Raw genomic sequence first — 20,200 nt, 5'->3', positions numbered from 1 at the left:
TCAAAGGTTAATGATCAGAGAAGGGATTTTGCTCATGACAGCACAGGAGTTGGTTTTAAACGGAATGAGTAGCCCCTACACACCCGAACCCCACCCCAGGTATCCTCACAGGTGTAAAAACAGCACCTCCCCATCCCCAGAAAAAGTACAGGCCTCACCAAAGAACAGGAGGCTGTTTGAAACGCTCACCCTCATAGATAACATGCTTCAGCGCCTTCTGAATCTCCTCCGGGGTTAAATGAATCCCCATGTTGCGCATGATGGATTCCAGGTGATGAACGTCCACTGTGTCCTCTTTGATCACGCCAATGGCTTTCACGGCCCCTTCCATCTCTGCAAGCATGAAGAGAAGGTGTAGTGAGGCCTCCAGTCGGCAGAGTCAGCCCACTCCTGACAGGGGGAGGAGGGGATTAGTTGGGAACGCTGCTTGGAGAAGAAGAAAATGTGACCCTAATTCTTAGCTTTGAAAGAGAACTCAATGGGAACTCTTAGCAGCACCAAAAGCTAGAGGTCTGATCCAAAGCCCAGCCAAGGCAATGGAAATACTTCCAGATGGACATTGGTTCAGGCCCTGGAAGCAGACCTGTCTACTTAAGTGTAACTGGAGTTCTGTCTCCTTTAGAGACGTCCCTAATGGAGACAGCCACATCCCGCATGGAGTTTATTTATGGCCCATTTTCAGCCCTTTGTTTCCTCTCTCTGTAACCCCTGTCTGCCCTCCCTGAAGGAGGAGTGGGGTGGTGAATTGATGGGTGAACTCTGGGATGTAGGAAAGCTCAGAGTAACTCAGCTCAATGGTAATATCCTGCTTTTCTCCTTCACTAAGTCTCTCTTCTCTGGGTCCCCTTCTCATGGAGAATGGGAAGAAGAGTCACAAGGGGAAATGAGTTAAGGCCACCCTGCCTAATCAGGTTTCAGAGTAACAGCCGTGTTAGTCTGTATTCGCAAAAAGAAAAGGAGTACTTGTGGCACCTTAGAGACTAACCAATTTATTTGAGCATGAGCTTTCGTGAGCTACAGCTCACTTCATCGGATGCATACCGTGGAAACTGCAGAAGACATTATATACACACAGAGACCATGAAACAATACCTCCTCCCGCCCCACTGTCCTGCTGGTAATAGGTAATAATGTGTATGATAATCAAGTTGGGCCATTTCCTGCACAAATCCAGGTTCTCTCACTCCCTCACCCCCCTCCAAAAACCACACACGCAAACTCACTCTCCTGCTGGTAATAGCCTATCCAAAGTGACCACTCTCCCTACAATGTGCATGATAATCAAGGTGGGCCATTTCCAGCACAAATCCAGGCTCTCTCACCCCCCCCGCCCCGGGGACACACACACACACACAAACTCACTCTCCTACTGGCAATAGCTCATCCAAACTGACCACTCTCCAAGATTAAATCCAAGTTTAACCAGAACGTTTGGGGGGGGTAGGAAAAAACAAGGGGAAATAGGCTACCTTGCATAATGACTTAGCCACTCCCAGTCTCTATTTAAGCCTAAATTAATAGTATCCAATTTGCAAATGAATTCCAATTCAGCAGTTTCTCGCTGGAGTCTGGATTTGAAGTTTTTTTGTTGTAAGATAGCGACCTTCATGTCTGTGATTGCGTGACCAGAGAGATTGAAGTGTTCTCCGACGGGTTTATGAATGTTATAATATTATATAGAGTGGTCACTTTGGATAAGCTATTACCAGCAGGAGAGTGAGTTTGTGTGTGTGATTTTTGGAGGGGGGTGAGGGAGTAAGAGAACCTGGATTTGTGCAGGAAATGGCCCACCTTGATTATCATACACATTGTGAAGAGAGTGGTCACTTTGGATGGGCTATTACCAGCAGGAGAGTGAGTTTGTGTGTGGGGGGGGGGGCGGAGGGTGAGAAAACCTGGATTTGTGCTGGAAATGGCCCAACTTGATGATCACTTTAGATAAGCTATTACCAGCAGGACAGTGGGGCGGGAGGAGGTATTGTTTCATGGTCTCTGTGTGTATATAATGTCTTCTGCAGTTTCCACGCTATGCATCCGATGAAGTGAGCTGTAGCTCACGAAAGCTCATGCTCAAATAAATTGGTTAGTCTCTAAGGTGCCACAAGTACTCCTTTTCTTCCTGCCTAATCAGAACATCCTGTCGTAGGTCTGTCCTAGCTGATAAGTCTGGGTGATAATCTTCGCACGAAAAGGAGCTCCATGGAACAGCTCAGCCATGGACAGCTGGACTCATTCTGCTGGACAGAGAGCGTCTCTTGGGTTAAGAAGGGCCCACCACCAAGATCTTCCTGGCATTGATTGCTGTTACAATCTGTTGATGGTAGTCAGACACTGGGTGGCTCTGTCTACACTGGATGTTTGCAACGTGCTTCTGTGGGGGAGCGGAATTCACCGTAGGGCCAAATGCAAGCTATGGGAGAAAAGAGCTAGACATAAAACTAGGGATGAGACAGGACGCTCTGTATTCTCCCTCCCTGGTGCTAAGACCCCGTTGGAAGATCACAGTTTGGACTATTCTAAGAGTGTGGCACTGTCAGTCAAGCGATTCTTGTGTTTCATGTCCTAAGCTCTTTGTCAGTCATGAAGCAAATACCATTTACCAGGAAGCCTCAGCTGTGTTGTGCCACCAACGGGCCATAAACCAGCTGCACTGACCACTTGAGGATCTACTGGGTACAGGAATCCGTGATTGGTCTCTCATCTGGCCCCAAATGATACAGACGATGATAGCTGGGCATGCCAAAGAGATGCCTAAAATGCCATAGAGAACTGTGGTACCCTTGCAAACACAGCCAGAATTCCATGATGCAAAGCATCTTCCATCCACCGCAGCTCCTCACTCACCTAAGGTTCTGGAAAAACGTTTGGTGCTGGTCAAACCCTTCAGAAATTCTTTAAAATTCACCTTCCCATCTCCTGCAAGATAACGCACAGTTCAGATGTAGAGAGGAGGCAGAAAGGCAGAGCGCCCAGCTGTACCGTCGGTTACAGGGGTGGGAAAACAGAGGCTCAGGGAAGGGAAGGTCATTCTCTGACGCAGCGATTGACTTTGTGGGAGGCCGCCATCTGAGCCAAGATACCTGGGATTGAACCAGTCCGGAGACCTCCAGAGGGAAGTCTCAACTACTACTGCTTGAACTAGGGAGCCATAAAGCCCTAGCTGGGGCTGTAACAGACTCAGATCCTCTGTGGATTGGCAACAGAGAAGATCCTGTAACACACCCTCACCAGCGGGTTCCACCTGGGGGGGACTCAGTTCTGAGGACCCCCCCCCAAAGGGACCCCCCCCCCTCTGATACCTGTACCAGAGTGCTGGGCTCGGAGGTGCCCTGAAACACCTCTGAAACACAGGCCCAAACTGTCTCCAGTCAGATGCCCGCAGCCCAAAATCACTGGCCACCTTTGAAAGAATGGGCAAGTCACATGCAGCCAAGGTCCCATGCCCTGGAATAACAGAACAGGGCTAGAAGGCAGGTTTCCTGGCTCCGAAGCAACTAGATCACCAGCTGACCTGCAATGCCCTTCGGGCTTGGCAGACTGCCCCATGAGTGCCATGGAGTTCAGTGGGACTTGCATGCACGTTCATGGCAGCAGCAGTGGACCCTAGGAACCAGGGCACAATTCTCCACTGGGTCTGGGCACAGTGCGGGCACAGAGGGGCAGGCCATAGGTTGAGCGGGGCTCCCTGGTTCTCAGCCACCCACTGCTCCCTTTGATCCCTGGGCACATCCCCTCCCCGGCGGGCGTGAAAGTAAGTTAGAGGACTCACTGGTATGCCAGAGTCCTGATTAGGGGGTTTGGCCTCAACCAGAAGAGGCAGGACCTTAAATCCCCGGGCCCTTTAAATCAAGATTTAAAGGGCCAGGACTCCAGCTGCGGTAGTGGCGGCTGGGAGCCCGGGGCCCTTTAAATCACCCCCGAGTTACCAGCTGCAGAGGCGGCTGGGAACCCCGGGGCTTGGGAGTGATTTAAAGGGCCCAGGGCTCCAGCTGCCGCTACCGCAGCGGAGCCCTGGACGCTTTAAATCACTGAGGAGCCCTGGGGACTCCCGGCTGCCATTGCTACCCCGGGGCTCTGGGCGCTGGCAGAACTTTAAAGGGCCTGGGGCTCTGCTGTGGTAGCGGCTGCCGGAGCCCCGAGCCCTTTAAATCCCCGGCTGAGCCCTGCTGCCCGAGCCCTGGGGTAGCGGCGGCCAGGCTCCGTTGGGGATTTAAAGGGCCGGGGGGTAGCAGGGCCTGGAACTCCGGGGCCCTTTAAATCCTCGCCAGAGCCCCGCCGCCGCTACCCCAGGGCTTTAAATTGCTCTAACCGGTAGGCCGTACCGGGGCGTACTGGCTTACTTTCACCTCTGCTCCCCGGCCACATCTATTGCTGCAGTGAGGGCGAGTCTGGGGCAGGAAGCAGCGACGGCGCATGTGCAGGAGGGGGCGACGCTGCCTCTGCCAGCTGCGTGCCATCACAGGGTCACCCTGCATGAGGGGATTCTCTGGCACGTCGCTCCAGCTGCTTCCTGCCTCCTCCACTGACCACTGTGTCAACAGCACAAAGTCAGCTTGGCCGAGAGGAGACACTTGGCCCCAGGCCAATGCTCCAAGTCCACATGGAGGGGCCGACCCGGCCACACGTAAGCAAGCAGAGCTGTATTTGCACATGTGACGAACACCCTGCTTGGCCAGGGCCATGGCCCTTCCTCCTCAGGGTGCCTTGCACCCCAGAACACAGTGACTGCATTAGAGAGAGGCCTCTGAGCTGGCCATACACACAGGGGAGACTCTTTGTTCCTCTGCTCTCCCCACAGCTACAAAGGGTCCCATCAGAACATGCCCCATGTGTTTCCAGATGCTGGGTGATACCTAGACCTGAACAATTAAATTCCCCAGCCAAAGAGAAACGGCACCAGACCACTGGACAGAGCAAGGATCTCCCTTGCTGCTGTGGAAAATGTTGCATTAAAAGGATCACCTGCATTTGCCAGCATTGATGCTTGAGTATTCACCAACCCCACGTATTGTGCCATACACATGATTAGCCACCTATAAACAAATGTGGTGATGCACCCGCCCTGCTAAGGTTGCTTACCATCCACTGTAGCATGCTTCAGTGCTTCCTCCAGCTCTCCCTTGGATAAAGTGATCCCTATGTTGGCCAGAGCCGACTCCAGGTGAGAAACAGCAATTTTGTCACCCTCAACCTTGCTGATGACATCCAAGGCCTCCTGCATGGCTGCAAATGTGCAGAGAATATAAAGCAAAGCATTAACTGGGTCATCTCTCTGCATCAGCGCAGGGTGGTGTCCTAATGTGCCAGTGAAAATGAGGGAGGATCAGAGGCTAAGACAGGGAAAGAACGAGTTAAAAATTACTTAAACAAATTAGATGTCTTCAAGTCACCAGGGCTGTCTGTAAGCAAGGACTGGCCCGTCTCCCAAGATCTGTGAGAGTGATGGGTCATCCTTCAAGGATCTACAACCTATCCTGATGATGCGCTGGAGAGGTTTTAGTTGGGGGCTGAAGGTGATAGCTAGTGGTGTTCTGTTACTTTCTTTGTTGGGCCTGTCCTGTAGTAGGTGACTTCTGGGTACTCTTCTGGCTCTGTCAATCTGTTTCTTCACTTCAGCAGGTGGGTATTGTAGTTTTAAGAATGCTTGATAGAGATCTTGTAGGTGTTTGTCTCTGTCTGAGGGGTTGGAGCAAATGCCGTTGTATCGTAGAGCTTGGCTGTAGACAATGGATTGTGTGGTGTGGTCTGGATGAAAGCTGGAGGCATGTAGGTAAGTACAGCAGTCAGTAGGTTTCTGGGATAGGGTGGTGTTTATGTGACCCATCACTCACAGATCTTGGGAGGCAGGCCAGTCCTTGCTTACGGACAGCCCCCCAACCTGAAGCAAATACTCACCAGCAACCACACAACAAAAACACTAACCCAGGAACCTATCCTTGCAACAAAGCCCGTTGCCAACTGTGTCCACATATCTATTCAGGGGACACCATCATAGGGCCTAATCACATCAGCCACACTATCAGAGGCTCGTTCATCTGCACGTCTACCAATGTGATATATGCCATCATGTGCCAGCAATGCCCCTCTGCCCTGTATATTGGCCAAACCGAACAGTCTCTACACAAAAGAATAAATGGACACAAATCAGACATCAAGAATTATAACACTCAAAAACCAGTTGGAGAACACTTCAACCTCTCTGGTCACTTGATTACAGACCTAAAAGTCGCAATATTACAACAAAAAAACTTCAAAAACGGACTCCAACGAGAGACTGCTGAATTGGAATTAATTTGCAAACTGGACACCATTAACTTAGGTTTGAATAAAGACTGGGAGTGGATGTGTCATTACACAAAGTAAAACTATTTCCCCATGTTTATTCCCCCCCCCCCCACTGTTCCTCACATGTTCTTGTCAACTGCTGGAAATGGCCCTCCTTGATTATCACTACAAAAGGTTTTTTTTTTTTTTGGTTTGTTTGTTTTTTTTCCCTCTCCTGCTGGTAATAGCTCACCTTTCCTGATCACTCTCGTTACAGTGTGTATGGTAACACCCATTGTTTCATGTTCTCTGTGTATATAAAATTGTCCTACTGTATTTTCCACTGTATGCATCTGATGAAGTGGGCTGTAGCCCACGAAAACTTATGTGCAAATAAATGTGTTAGTCTCTAAGGTGCCACAAGTACTCCTGTTCATAAAATTTAGGCTTCAGCATTTGGTAGCTACAAACCGTACAGAGAATTTGGTCCATGGACTTCTGCTGAGATCAACTCTACCCTGTATTGCTAACCTGTAACCTGTATTGCTAACATTCTAAACAGGAGATGAAGCTAGAGAACAAGGTGAAAAGTATCAACTTCCCATGAGATATAAAGGAAGCCGAAATGAACATCTGCTTGGATCACTGGAGCTAAATAATAAGTATATTTGGCACCAGATTCTCCTTTCATTTATATTGATATAAATCTAGACTATGTGCATTGAAGTCTATAGAGTTAGTCTGGATTTAAACCCAAGTCATGAGACCAGAACCTGCCCTTTTGATTTCCACAAATGTGCCTAGGGAGATCTACTTTTGAAGGATACCTGTTCTCACTCACCTGAAGTTTCTGAGAAGTGCTGGGTGTCTATCAAATTCATCAGAACTTCTTTGAAGTTCACCTTCCCATCTTCTGCAAGGTAGAGGACACAGCAGACAGAATGGACATTGGGCAAAACACCCAGCGTGAAGACAGACCCTCTTGTTTAACTTAGAAAACGCCTTAAAGTTAACACCCAGTATGATGGATAGTCAGGACAGCAGATATGGCAGTAAATCTCCCTAGATGCAAGACTGTTGTGACTTTAAGAAAGTTTCTATAAATAAGGGATGAAAATGTGCCTAAAAATAAATACATGGGATTGTGTAAAACACGAGAACCAGGTTATTGTGACGCTGACACACACAAGCAGACACGTACAATTTCTGTATCAGCCGGCAACAACGGTGCTAGATTTTGCAGGTGCATTTAGTGCACATGTAATACTGGCAGGATGCCATTGTGTCTTAAACATATCAGGCCAAATTCTGCTCTCTGCAACTCCACCGAAATTCTTTCCTCCCCCACCCAAACCTTATTAAGTTTTCAGCCCGTGGAGATTAGCATTAGCCAACAAGCGATGTTTGACCCAACCCACAAGCAAGGGACAAAGGCTCCTGGACAGGGTTGGGATACTGTTCTTTTAAGACTCTCCACCACAGATCTGTCACCACACAGACTCCACGTATTCTAACATGGACACGGCCCTTAACATGGCAACACAGACACAGGGCCAAATTCGTAGGGGAGTCTAAATGAATCAAGCAATGGCCAAGCTGGTGTAACTCACTCCATCTTCCAAGCTCCCTCTGTGTGTCAGCTCCCCAGGTGACTCATCAGGGAAGGTGGCACCCAGGGAAAACAGGCAGCTGGCGGTAATGCTCACCGTCCGGGGAAATCTTCTGCAAAGCCTCCTGCAGCTCCTCACTGGATACGCTGATCCCCAAGCTGGCCAGAATGGAACCCATGTCCTGCAGATCAACTTTGTCTTCTTTGATCCTGCTGAAGGCCTTGATGGCGTCCTGCAGCACTGCCGGTCAAGATCGGACAGCTATGGGGGGCTCAATTCTCCACAGCCTGGCATACCTTGCATAGGATCTAGCCCTAAATATCTATGCAGGTGTAAATCAGAGCAGCTCCACTCAAGCCAATGCTGATTTACACTAGCAGAGGGTCCACCTTTTCTACTGATGCAAAGTGGGTATAAAATGCTATATGCTCACTTCTCTCAGGTGTAAGGGACAGCCCCGGTGTGTGGAAGGGCAGAACAAGGAGACTCGATGTGCTCGGGAATTTACTCGCTGAAGAATGAGTTAAAAAGGTCCCATGAAGCCCCTCTACCAGACACATGCCAGGGCTTACACATGTACTTTCGGGGTGGAACACCACTGATTCTGATGGGAGTCACTCCTGATTTACACCACCCTCAGGAAGACCAGGATCAGGCCCTGTGTTTGCATCCCTTGGAGGGAAAAATCGACCTAGAAATGGGCCACAGAATCTTTGTCTCTTATGGAAAATAATCTTCACAAGATGTGAGAGGAGAAACGGCCCCTGCAAAGGATTTGCCTGTGGGCTGGCAAGGACTGTCAGCACCACAAGCAGTTTACACGGAGGGTCAGATTTCCAAGTGCTCAGTGGCCTCAGTTGGGACCAGCTGTTCCAAAGGGCCCAGCAACCAACGTGCACCCGAGGGGCCAAGCTCATTTGAAAATCTTTCCTGTCACGGGGCAAGTTCTGCTCTCAGTGGCACTGGGGTATGATGGGGTGGGGGACGTTCCACGTAGGCCAATGGAATGAGCAAATTTGCCCTTTGCTGCCTCTCGCAAATACAACATAGAGCTGCGCTAATGGAGAGGTGTTAAAACTTCCGTCCTAGAGCTTGGCTTCCCTTCCAGTTTGCCAGCGCCTCCTTCTTCGTTCCGGCTTTTCCCTTCAGGAGGACCGCGTGTTAAGAGGGATGCTCAGGGCTTTGCTTGGGCAACGCAGGAGATTGCTTTGTGTGGGTGCTCTGTGGTGAGCTCAGATCCGGGGACAGTCCAAGGCTGGCGAGCGCGATCAGGATTTTCTAAGGGGCCCTCGCTCCTGTAACTGTGATTTGCTCACCCGCGGAGTCCAAGAAGTGCGGGATGCTGGTGAGAGCCGTCAGGAACTCCTTCAGGTTCACGGTCCCGCGCTCTGCAAGGGACAGAACAGCTGAGATGGGCGGAGAGGGATGAGGGGAATGGTAAGGGGGCGGGGGGGGTTTAGATAAAGGGAAGGGGGTCCCAAGGGCCAGTCATGGGACAGGGAGCAGGGGGTAGTTGGATGGGGTGGAGTCAGTCAGGGGACAGGGAATGTGGGGGTTGGATAGGCATGGGAGTCCCAGGGAGCCTGTCAGGGGGCGAGGGGGTGGATAGGGGTTGGGGCAGTCAGGGGACAGGGAGTGTGGGGGGGTTCCCGGGAGGGGGCAGTCATGGGACAAGGAGCAGGGCAGGTTGGATGGGTCGGGGGTTCTGAGGGGGGCAGAAAGTGGGAGGGGGCGGATAGGGGGTGGAGGCCAGGCTGTTTGGGGAGGCACAGCCTTCCCTACCCGGCCCTCCATACAGTTTCGCAAGCCCGGTGTGGCCCTCGGGCCAAAAAGTTTGCCCACCCCTGGTCTAGTGCCTAGGACTTGGGGCTTGTCTACACGGCGCAGTCCAGGCTGCGGGGGTGTGGAATGTGTTGCTCTCCAACAGGACTACATCAACGTGAACTAGGTACCTTTCAGTTCGTGCCAGCGGGGTTTTTATGGGGCAGGGACAGTGCAACAAGTTTGAGTGCTCTGCAGTTCACCCCCCTCCCCCCCCGTAAACTGGACTGCAGCGCCATGTAGACAAGCCCCAGGACTGAAGAGAACTGGAGTCAACTTCCAGCTCAGCCACAGATTCCTGGTGTCTCCTTGGGCATGTCGCTTAGTCTACCCTGGGCTATAGGAAAAAAAAAAGTGGGTGCTTAGCAGCCACCAACCGCAGCTGTTTGGCGGCACCCCCAATCAGCTGATTGGCCACTGTGGGAAGGGCTTGGGGGCCGGAAGAGGTGGCGTGAAGGCAGGGTCTCTGGAGCACCTCTGGGGAAAAGAAAAAACCTCAGAGCCTATGCCCTGGGTCTCATTTCCCCTTCAGTAAAAGGGGAATGGTCCCTGCCTTGTTCACAGGGGTGCTGTGAGGACAAAAGGCCATGGCTGATTGTGAGGCACTCAGATACTACAGTGCCGAGGGCTGTGGAGTTGCTGAGACAGGTATTTATTTGTGCTGATGAAGGACCTCCCCACAGATGGTCTCAAAAGCCCTTTAGAAACATTAATTGAGGACGTTCCAGGACTCCACGGGGTGGCAAGTAAATATCATTCTCCCAGTTTTACAGAGAGACAGAGGCAAAGTGACAAGCCCCAGCTCATCAAGGGAGCTAGTGTCCGAGGCAGCAACAGAACCCAGGAGTCCTGATTCACACAGAAGTGCTCCATCCTTTAGCCCACGCGCCCTCCTTGTTGTATAATGAGTACCGGGCACCACGTCTGCAGCAATGCATGCGAACACCAACACCGGCTGCACCTGGTGTCTGCAGAGTGAGGACTACAATGCTCACCATCAACAGCAACGGCCTTCAGTGTCTCCTGGAGCTCCTCCTCCTTTAGCGAGATGTCCAGATTTTCCAGGGTGGATTTCAGGTCATCCACGTGAATCTTACCTCCTTGCATCCCGCTGACAACTTTGGTGGCATTCTGCAATGCTGAAAACACACAGGGAAGGGGCAGGGTGTTAGACGGGCCACGAGTCACCAGTTAAATAGCACTAAAGACAGGCTGACCAGATTACTGACCTCTAAGAAGACAAATTTACAAATCTTTTTCTCTAGAGATCTCTTAAATCCGCCTGGATTCTTAGGCAAAAATTGCCAAAGACAATCCAGTGTTACCCGCAAATTATTCACGTGTTCCCACGGGACATGCAAACTTGGCTTTTTGCAGACACAAAGGTATGCTCGTGCATTAGCACACACAGATAAAGCACGTGCTGGTGATTCATTTTCCATAGCAATAAAGAGCAGACTCTGGGAGCCACAGCACTGGGAGTGACAGATCTGAAGGACTTGTAAAAGCCGGGTGAGAATTTCAATGCTACTGACATTAGAGACCTTGTGCTATTTGCTGAGTGATTCATTGTAGGTGAAATTCATCCCCATATATGGGATCCATGCACCACTTAAGTGCCATTTCAAGAACTTAAGTGGGATTTTAGTGGAGCGCTGGCCTTGGCTCAGGGTGAATTTCACCAAACGGGCCTGATTTTTAAGAACAGGCTCCCATTTTGCTCCTGCAGCTGACCGTGGAGACAGTTTTGCCGGTGTACACTGCTGGTAGCAGATGGGTGATTGTGGAAGTTGTTCTTGGACAGAGCTAATGGACTGGATCATTTTCTATTTATACAATTTGCCTCTTTTATTTCCTTTCTTCTAAACCCCGCACTTACCTTCCAGCTCAGAGAAGTTCTGGGTATCACCCAAGGAGGTGAGAAAGTCTTTGAAATTCACCTTTCCATCCCCTGTAAAATACAAATTAAACATCAATGGATGGATATTATTGTTGTTGTTAGAATACCTAGCTCTTATATAGTGCGTCTCATAGAGACTTACAGAAACACAGCATTTGTGGAAATTGGCATATGAGAGAGACAGTTTAATAATAGCTCCTTAGATAGTACTTTTCATGGGGAGATCTCCAAGAACTTTACAAAGGAGGTACATACAATTACCTCCAATTTACAGATGGGGAAACTGAGGCATATAGCTGATACGGGTCTGGACTTGCCCCTGGTTACCCAGCAGGCCAATTGCTCAAATAGGTTCAATCCCACCTCTCCTGACTCCAAGTCTAGTGTGCTGCCCATTGGACCGTATTGCCTCTTTTCCCCACACATTAATTATAGAATTCCCCCCGTGCTTTCCTCCTCATTTATTTATTTACAATTTTTGTCTGGGAGATGCATAGGAAGCATTTGAGAAAGCCCCAGGCAGACACTACTCCCTACTATTGCTGGGCAAATAAGTCATAGATTATTTGCTGATTATTTTCTACAAGCAATTCTTGATCTTCGTAAGTTAGTTGGGAATATCTGGCATCTGACTGTCACGCAGGCGTGACTGGATCCCTAGGTCACGTGGTATATTTCTGTTTCCTGACTGGATGATATTGGTGGGACTCATGCTCATGTGCTGAACATCAAGCAAGTGCATAAGTGCTTTGCTGGATCAGGGCCAGCGTGCTCGGCTTCTGGTGGGATCTAATGCACAGCAGAGAACACGGGCGCTGAGCGGCATACGAACGTGGAACCTCCAAGCCCACGTTCCCCTCCAGCAGAAGGGCCGATATGGGAGATGCTCACCATCAACAGTAGCGGTCTTTAGCCCTTCCTGGAGTGACTCTTTGGTCAGATGAATGCCCATGCTGTTCAGGATTTGCTCCAGCTGAGAAACAGGGACCTTATCCTCTTTGATCTTGCTGATGGTCTCCAAGGCATCCTGCAGTGCTGCAGACACACAGCCATGGTAAAAAGCAAGTTACAGAGAGGGGGTGGCTGATTAAAGCAATGGCTGCAGCCTCAGTAGTGCTGTCAAAAGGGGTCTGTTAATAGTGGAGGAAACAACAACAGACTTATAGGGCCATATGTATAAAACAGAGCCTTCAATCTTGACTAGATGAGCTACAGCTCCATAGAAATTCATATTTCGGTTTTGCCTAGAGATTCAGAGCCTCACGGCCCTGAGTAGTAAGCGAGTCCCTCCCCTGAGCAGCTTACACTCTAAAAGACAGAACAAAGGGGAAACTGAGGCACAGAGCAGGGCACTGACTTGACTAAGGTCCCCCAGCAGGCCAGTGGCAGAGCTGGGAATAGAACCCCAGTCTCCGGAGTCCCACTCCAGTGCCCTATCCCCCGAATAACATATGCTGGCTAGCACATAAATATATCTCATATTAATAATATGTATTATCTGCACCATATATAAATATGAATCAAGCACCAATAACCTTAAGCACAAATATTGCATTAATGATAAAGCCTAAATTGGCCTATACCATAATCCTGTTCACTTATGCTAACTATCCCATAACTCCTTGCATTTGCATAAGGCATTAGGCATAATAAGCATATAGGAAACATGTCAAAATACAGATATATTCATTCTATGTCTTAGTACAAGCTAGGGAAGGATTTTCAGGGAGCAGTACCTGGAATGCCGGTATTCAGAACAAAGAGACGGCAGGAACAAAATGTTAGGATATAGATATTCAGGCCTGTCTGCAAAGGCCTGTACTTTAAGAATTTAGGTGTATTCTTATCACTTGGCTAGTTCCAGAGGTATAAAAGAAAGAATCAAAACCACTGTCTGCCAGTGTAAGGGCCTTCTCTTACTGTGACAGTTTGTGGCCCTGTGCTTAGGCTCAGGCCTTTGGCTAAGCAGCAGAGGCAGCCATAAGCTGGGAAGCGAACGGTCACATCCTCACCTTCCAAACTAGTCACATTGAAATAAGGTGCTATTGGGCTGTTAGGCACTATCAGGACAGGATTGTATTCCTATCACCTCCAGAGAAAGGGAAGTGCCTAGAAAATGTAAAAGGAAACTTAGTTTGATAGCATCCTGTCTGGCAAGAACTCACTTATCAATAGCTGGGATGTGAAATCCTCACTTCTGTGTTGTCTTATCATTGTAGTTCCCACTTTGCTATTGTTTGTCTGTATAATCTCTGTCTGGTTCTGTGATTGTTCCTGTCTGCTGTATAATTAATTTTGCTGGGGGTAAACTAATTAAGGTGGTGGGATATAATTGGTTACATAATCATGTTACAATATGTTAGGATTGGTTAGTTAAATTTCAGGAAAATGATTGGTTAAGGTATAGCTAAGCAGAACTCAAGTTTTACTATATAATCTGTAGTCAATGAGGAAGTGACTGGGTGTGGGTGGGGGTGGGGTGGGCATGTGGGTGTGTGAGATGGGAACAGGGAATGGGGGTAAGAAAATTGGAATCATGTTTTGCTAAAGGGGGAGATGGGAACAGGGAATGGGGGTAAGAAAATTGGAATCATGTTTTGCTAAAGGGGGAAATGGGAATGGGAGTAAGGAAGTTGGAATCATGTTTGGCTAAGGGTAGGAATGGGAACAGGGACACAGGTGTAAGGCTCTGTGGTGTCAGAGCTGGGAAGGAGGACACTAAGGAAGGAAACTGGAATCATGCTTGCTGGAAGTTCACCCCAATAAACATCGAATTGTTTGCACCTTTGGACTTTGGGTATTGTTGCTCTCTGTTCATGCGAGAAGGACCAGGGAAGTAAGTGGGTGAAGGAATAAGCCCTCTAACACAAAACAACAAATTAGGGAACTGGGACAAACTGGTGGGTTGGATTTTAGTGATGTGTAAGGAGATGTGTAACTTGTAAAATCATCAGATAACTAATACCAGCTGAAATGAGTCAGCTGGGGACACAGCTTCTGTGTAAGGTGAATGTAACATCGCTACATGGGATGGCTCCTCAGAGACTAGTATTCCACAGAACCTTTTTCCTGTACACCATTAATAAACCTGACTGACACTTGTTATTAATTTGGTCTCTTGAATATGTTCCATCATAACAAACCAAAGTGGGGTCAAGAAACTGACTATACAATCTATCAACACCCCAGACCAAGCTGTTTCTCCGATTTCTCTGCTACTCACCTACATATTCAGAGAAGCATGGGATGTTGGTCAAAACCTTCATGAATTCCTTCACATTCACCCTCCCCGATTCTGCAAGGCAGAGAATGGCTCAGAAAGGAAAGGCACGGCAAACAGACAACACTGGGCAAAGAGACTGCCAGGCGGAAGGGCAAGTCTGGAAATGAGTTACGCCGGTGGAAACTTGGAGTAACTGCAGTGACTTCGGGGGAGTTACTGCAGAAATGGCCTGGTGTTACAAGGGCGGGAATTGGGCCCAGAGCGTCTCAACTGCAAATTTTCCTATGACCCCTTCCTCCAAGCATGGTCCTAACTCCCTTCCCCAAGCCTCCCACAGTCCTGCATTGATACCAGCCTGTCTCCAGCAAACCAGAGATGATGCACCACCCAGCTGCCTAACCCTCCCACTGGTTTTCCTTCTCCTCAGACGGTCCCAGGAACCCTAGCCCTCCCCCTGGCAATTCCAGAAGAAGAGAGGATCCCACATCTTTCACCTCAGACTCTCACACAGCCAGTAACCACATACACCCAGGCTGGGCAGAACAAGCATACTTGCCCTGCCAAACCCCAAGAGACGAACCCTTCAGACACTCACCGTCAGCAGGGCAGGACGTTAGAGCTTCTTGCAACTCCTTGGGGGTCAAATGGATCCCCATGGCCTTCAGAGCCGACGGCAAGTTGCTCACCTCGATCTTGTCTCCGCTGATTTTGCTGAGCGCGTTGAAAGCATCCTGCAAAGCTGCAGGGACAGGGAGAGCAGAGAGGCATCTCTGAGCCTGGCTCTCTGTTAAAGTAGCCAGGTGCAGTCGCTGGGGTACAGCAGGTGTGGAACGTCACTTGATCCGAAGGGCAGCTTGGCACAAGGTGCAAACGACTCCATAAAGTACAGGGCAATGGAGAATTGAGCCCCTTCAGTCTGGAAGTCTCCTATCCACGCTCCCATCACCAAATTAGAGGGGTATCACTTTAAGGGGAGCCCCAGAATCAAATAATGGACGGTTAACTGTGGATATAAGGTTGCTGTAGAAACGAAGTAATCAATTATGGAAGGGGAGCCCTGGTTTCTAAATGCAGAGGCAACGGTAAGGGTGTGTCTACATCTGAAACTTAATCTGGAATAAAGTAGGGTGTGATTTTAAAGCGGATTGACTATTCCTGATTAACTCCATGTGTGGACGCTCTTATTCCAGAATATGGACTTAATCCAGAATAGATATTCAGGAATCAGTCCCTGCACGGACGAGCATTTGAGAAAACTAACGAGCCACATGAGAACCTTCCTTGATGAGAGGTGTATGGATGAGAACATCGATTCCTCCATTAAACTGGATAACAGATTCTCAGCACTAAATCCCCTCCTGCTGCAGGGCAGAAGGCAGCCACTGGGTGAGTGGGCTAGGAAGGAACTTCCTGGATTATTTTCAAAAAGAAAAGGAGTACTTGTGGCACCTTAGAGATTAACCAATTTATTTGAGCATAAGCTTTCGTGAGCTACAGTTCACTTCATCGGATGCATACTGTGGAAAATACAGAAGATGTTTGTTTTTATACACACAAATCATGAAAAAATGGGTGTTTATCACTACAAAAGGTTTTCTCTCCCCCCACCCCACTCTCCTGCTGGTAATAGCTTATGTAAACTCATGATGGGTTGTTCCCCCCGTCCCAATCTTTCCCTGAAGCATCAGATACTAGTTCCTGAAAGAGACAGGATACTGGGTTAGACGGACCCTTGGTCGAATCCAGTCCGGCAATTCCTCTGCTGTTACATCAACAGAGAGTGATTTGGGCCAGGCAACAGAACCGCTACGATTCCAAATACCTCCTTAAAGATGACTTCCCAGAGCTGTGGGCTGGGCTATAGCCCATCCTCCTGGGAACTCCCCAGCACACAGAGAGCTTGGTTCTCTATACCTGTGCTTGCAGCCAAAGGGCTCAGATAGCTTAGCTGGAAGAGCAGACTGCCTCCAGGGACAGCGGCTTGGCACAGCTGCCAGGCAGCTAAAGAGCGAATATTGTGTCAGAGAAGAGGCACCTCAGACTCACAGGAAGAGATGAATTCCTAGCAGCTGGAAATGGAGACATTGCTCTCCTTTTGCCTCTTCTCCCCCTCCCTTCTCGTTTCTTTACTTTTGTCTTTTTTTTTTTTTCTGTTCTTCCCTTATTTTTTTTTTTTTTAAACGAGGCTCCATAACCAGCCACAGAGTCATCGAAACCTGTCTTGTCACTGAGGGCCCTGATGGCTGCAAACCATGCCCGGTGCGTCTCTGCCACCGAGCTGAATGCATGCGGGAGCCGCCTCGCGCCAGGGCCACTGTGTCCGTTGCAGCCTCACCTAGGGGCTTTGTAGCAGCACATGGTTTTTCTGGCGCCCCCGGGCTGTCGTGGTGTTCTCGCATGCACCCCACCATCCTGACGGCGGAGGAGTTGGAGTGGGATTTGGACTCCCCATTTCCATGGGTTTCTAACGGGAATTGGGCACCAAAGTCCTCTAAGCGGCTTTGGAAATCCCAGCCTGGACTGAGGCCAGCACATGGCCGACAACCGGCCCACAAGGAAGAAATCTAATCTTGCTCAGACTAGTCGAGTGTGTGAAAAACACCAGTGCTCTCCCCAAGCTGGAGTTTTCCGGTGCTTCTCCAGGGAGCGTTCACAGCTCAGTGTTGACCTTCCATCCATTTTCAGCTACTGTAAAGCTCCCGCTCACCTTCAAACTCAGTGAACCGCCGGGTCCCGGTCATGCACATCATGACGTCTTTAAAGTTCACCGTCCTGTCTTCTGCAAGGCACAGAGTAGTGGAGACATTATGGGGGGGGATGCAGAGACGTGTGGGTCGCACAGCGCTATCATCATCACAACTAGTTTCAGGGGGAGGGGCCCTGCAAAAGGTCCAGATTCAGTGGGACACTTCTCTCTTAGAGCTCACTTCTCAGCGACATGAAGGTCCCTTTACCCCACTCTGGCAGTGCAAAGGGAGCTGAAAATGCCAGTAAAATACCCGGTTTCAGAGTAACAGCCATGTTAGTCTGTATTCGCAAAAAGAAAAGGAGTACGTGTGGCACCTTAGAGACTAACCAATTTATTTGAGCATAAGCTTTCGTGAGCTACAGCTCACTTCATCGGATGCAACGATGTAGCTCACGAAAGCTTATGCTCAAATAAATTGGTTAGTCTCTAAGGTGCCACAAGTACTCCTTTTCTTTTTAGTAAAATACCCTTCACTCCTGCCAGGGAGATCTAAAGGGACCTTCGTATCAATGAGACTCCAGCGCGATGAGTCAGTCCACTGAAGCTCACTCTGGGCCCAATACTCCATCGCCCAGCACCTTGCGTGGTCACCTGCTCTGCTGAACACAGTGAGCACAGGGGGTGAATGAGGTGACGCAGACAGCCAGCGCTGGGGGTGTACAATGTTATCAGATCGGAACGGCCGCCTTTCGTACCGGTATAAATGTTGGCACAAGGCGAGAGGGAATCAGGCCCAGAATTCTGGCTGGTTTTATCTGTATGAATTTACAGTCACAGCTATGGTGAAGACCTCCATAAGCAGGAGATGTGTATTGCCCGACCTTCAGAGAGAAGTTTGGGCTAATGGACAGAGCACAAGCTTGGGCCTCAGGAGAGCTGAGTGCTAGTCCCACCTCTGCTACTGACCTTAGGTAAGTCACTTTATCGCTTTGTGCCACAGTTTCCCCATCTGTAACATGGGGATAATGCTACTGACTTCCCTTGTAAAGCACTCTAAAATCTATGGAGGAAAAGAGCTATAGAAGAGCTGGGTATTATTATTACAATCTCATATACTAGCGAATCAGGAATTCTAACTGCACAACAGAAGGCTTATGACAGATCATGTTTCTCTTTTACAGGCTGGCACGTGCTCTCGTACACACAGACATCTGGAAAGGCCCTACGTGCTCACTTCTGGCCTGCCTAAGCACACAGTTCACCAGTGGAAAGCAAGCTGGCATGCTCACCAGCAATTGTAACCGACGCCAGTAATTCACGTAGTTCCTCCTCTGTTAAAATGATTCCCATGCTCGCCAGGGTGGAGTCCAGCACGTCCACACAGATGTTATTGTCCTTGATGTTGCTCATTGCATCGAAGGTGTCCTTCAGTACTGCAACATGCGTGGGGAACACAAAGAGTTCTGTCCACAAAAGAGCTTCAGTGCAAAATTTGTCTTGCTTAACTCTTGAGAGGATTGGGGAAGACAGGCGCCAAACAATCCCGCCCCTCCCCATTCCCCCACATGCACAGGTGCCCTCCCCCAGAATTACAGCCCATATACTGCACTGAATCCGAACTCACCTCCCCGTCCTGAGGTCTGGTTTTCGGGTGAGGTTTTCAAAAGAAACCAGTGATTTTTGGGGCTTCCATTTTGAGACACCCACAGAAGGGGAGTGATTTTCAGAGGGTGGGTGCGGGGCACTTTCTGAACATCAGGAACCTTTATGGTGTCTCCTGCTGGGCACTGGCCCCTTTTGAGAGCCTCACCCAAAGAAACCAACCATAAAACAACAAAGGGCCTGATGTGAAGCCCATTGAAGCCAAGGGAAGGACTTCATGGCTTTGGGTCAGACCCATAAAGTTCTGCTCAAGCCTTCTCATCATGTTTGGATGCTTCTAGGGTTCCTCCCAGAGGACTGCTCAGCCCATACCCTTGATCCTTTCCTTCCGCAGAGAGCCACTCCCACCTCCCTTATATCCGGGCGCTACCTGCCTCAGAGTAAGTTCTGCTTAACCCTTTCCCAGCAGGATCAACACCTGCTGACAGGGTAGATGGGAAAGTTCTGGGCAATCAACTGTTGCACTGTATAACTGCACTGCTGTTGGTGGAATAACTCCAGATCTAGACTGGTGTCACAGAGCAGAATTTGGCCCCAAATGATTGAAATGAAATTCCACATCTGATCCCCCCGCTTCTTATTTCCTTGCAAGCTGCACTCACCAGTAGCTTCAGGAAAATGAGGTAGCTGGGTTAAAACTGTTATGAATTCTCTGAAATCCACCTTCCCGTTGTCTGCAAGGTAAAGCAAAGTTCAGATGCGGAAAGAATGATGGACAGAAACTAGCAGACAGAAAGACAGACAAAACCTTTGTGCAGTATCTTGGGGTTCTCAGCCTGGACCCCCCGGTGATGGAGAGGAGTCAAGGGTTTGCAGTCACCCAGCTCTGCTCAGATTGGAAAATCACAGCTGCATGAGAGGGGTGTTGTGATGGAAAAGGCTGAGAACCACAGCACCATGGTATCAATATTACAGCATGTGAACTGCTATTACAAATGCTGTTTTAGAATTTCCCTGCCGTTCCAAGGGACGCTCTGAATGAAAGAGGAATGTATCTGTGTCAAGGTTCCTTCCCCATTGTGAACGCTAGG

The 20,200-nt window shown here is 49.3% G+C and overlaps 1 protein-coding gene and 1 long non-coding RNA gene across 2 annotated transcripts; both read right to left on the bottom strand.

Annotated features, from left to right (window-relative positions):
* Positions 1–154: 154 nt before the first annotated feature.
* On the bottom strand, positions 155–15,761 carry LOC125626572 (uncharacterized). Its single transcript, XM_048829661.2, has 12 exons — positions 15,656–15,761; positions 15,414–15,557; positions 14,819–14,890; positions 12,487–12,630; positions 11,575–11,646; positions 10,691–10,834; positions 9,191–9,262; positions 7,971–8,114; positions 7,106–7,177; positions 5,080–5,223; positions 2,845–2,916; positions 155–333 (listed from the first exon to the last, which is right to left on the bottom strand). The coding sequence occupies exons 1-12, from the start codon at positions 15,759–15,761 to the stop codon at positions 155–157; spliced, it is 1,365 nt and encodes a 454-aa protein (XP_048685618.2).
* A 1,043-nt stretch (positions 15,762–16,804) lies between these two features.
* LOC142070201 (uncharacterized) lies at positions 16,805–19,844 on the bottom strand. Its single transcript, XR_012666208.1, has 3 exons — positions 19,772–19,844; positions 18,797–18,940; positions 16,805–17,597 (listed from the first exon to the last, which is right to left on the bottom strand). It is a non-coding gene; the product is annotated as an uncharacterized LOC142070201 (long non-coding RNA).
* Positions 19,845–20,200: the final 356 nt, after the last annotated feature.

Source organism: Caretta caretta, chromosome 27 (assembly GCF_965140235.1).
Source record: "Caretta caretta isolate rCarCar2 chromosome 27, rCarCar1.hap1, whole genome shotgun sequence".
NCBI lineage: Eukaryota > Metazoa > Chordata > Testudines > Cheloniidae > Caretta > Caretta caretta.
This window is presented reverse-complemented; position numbering and strand designations above follow the sequence as displayed.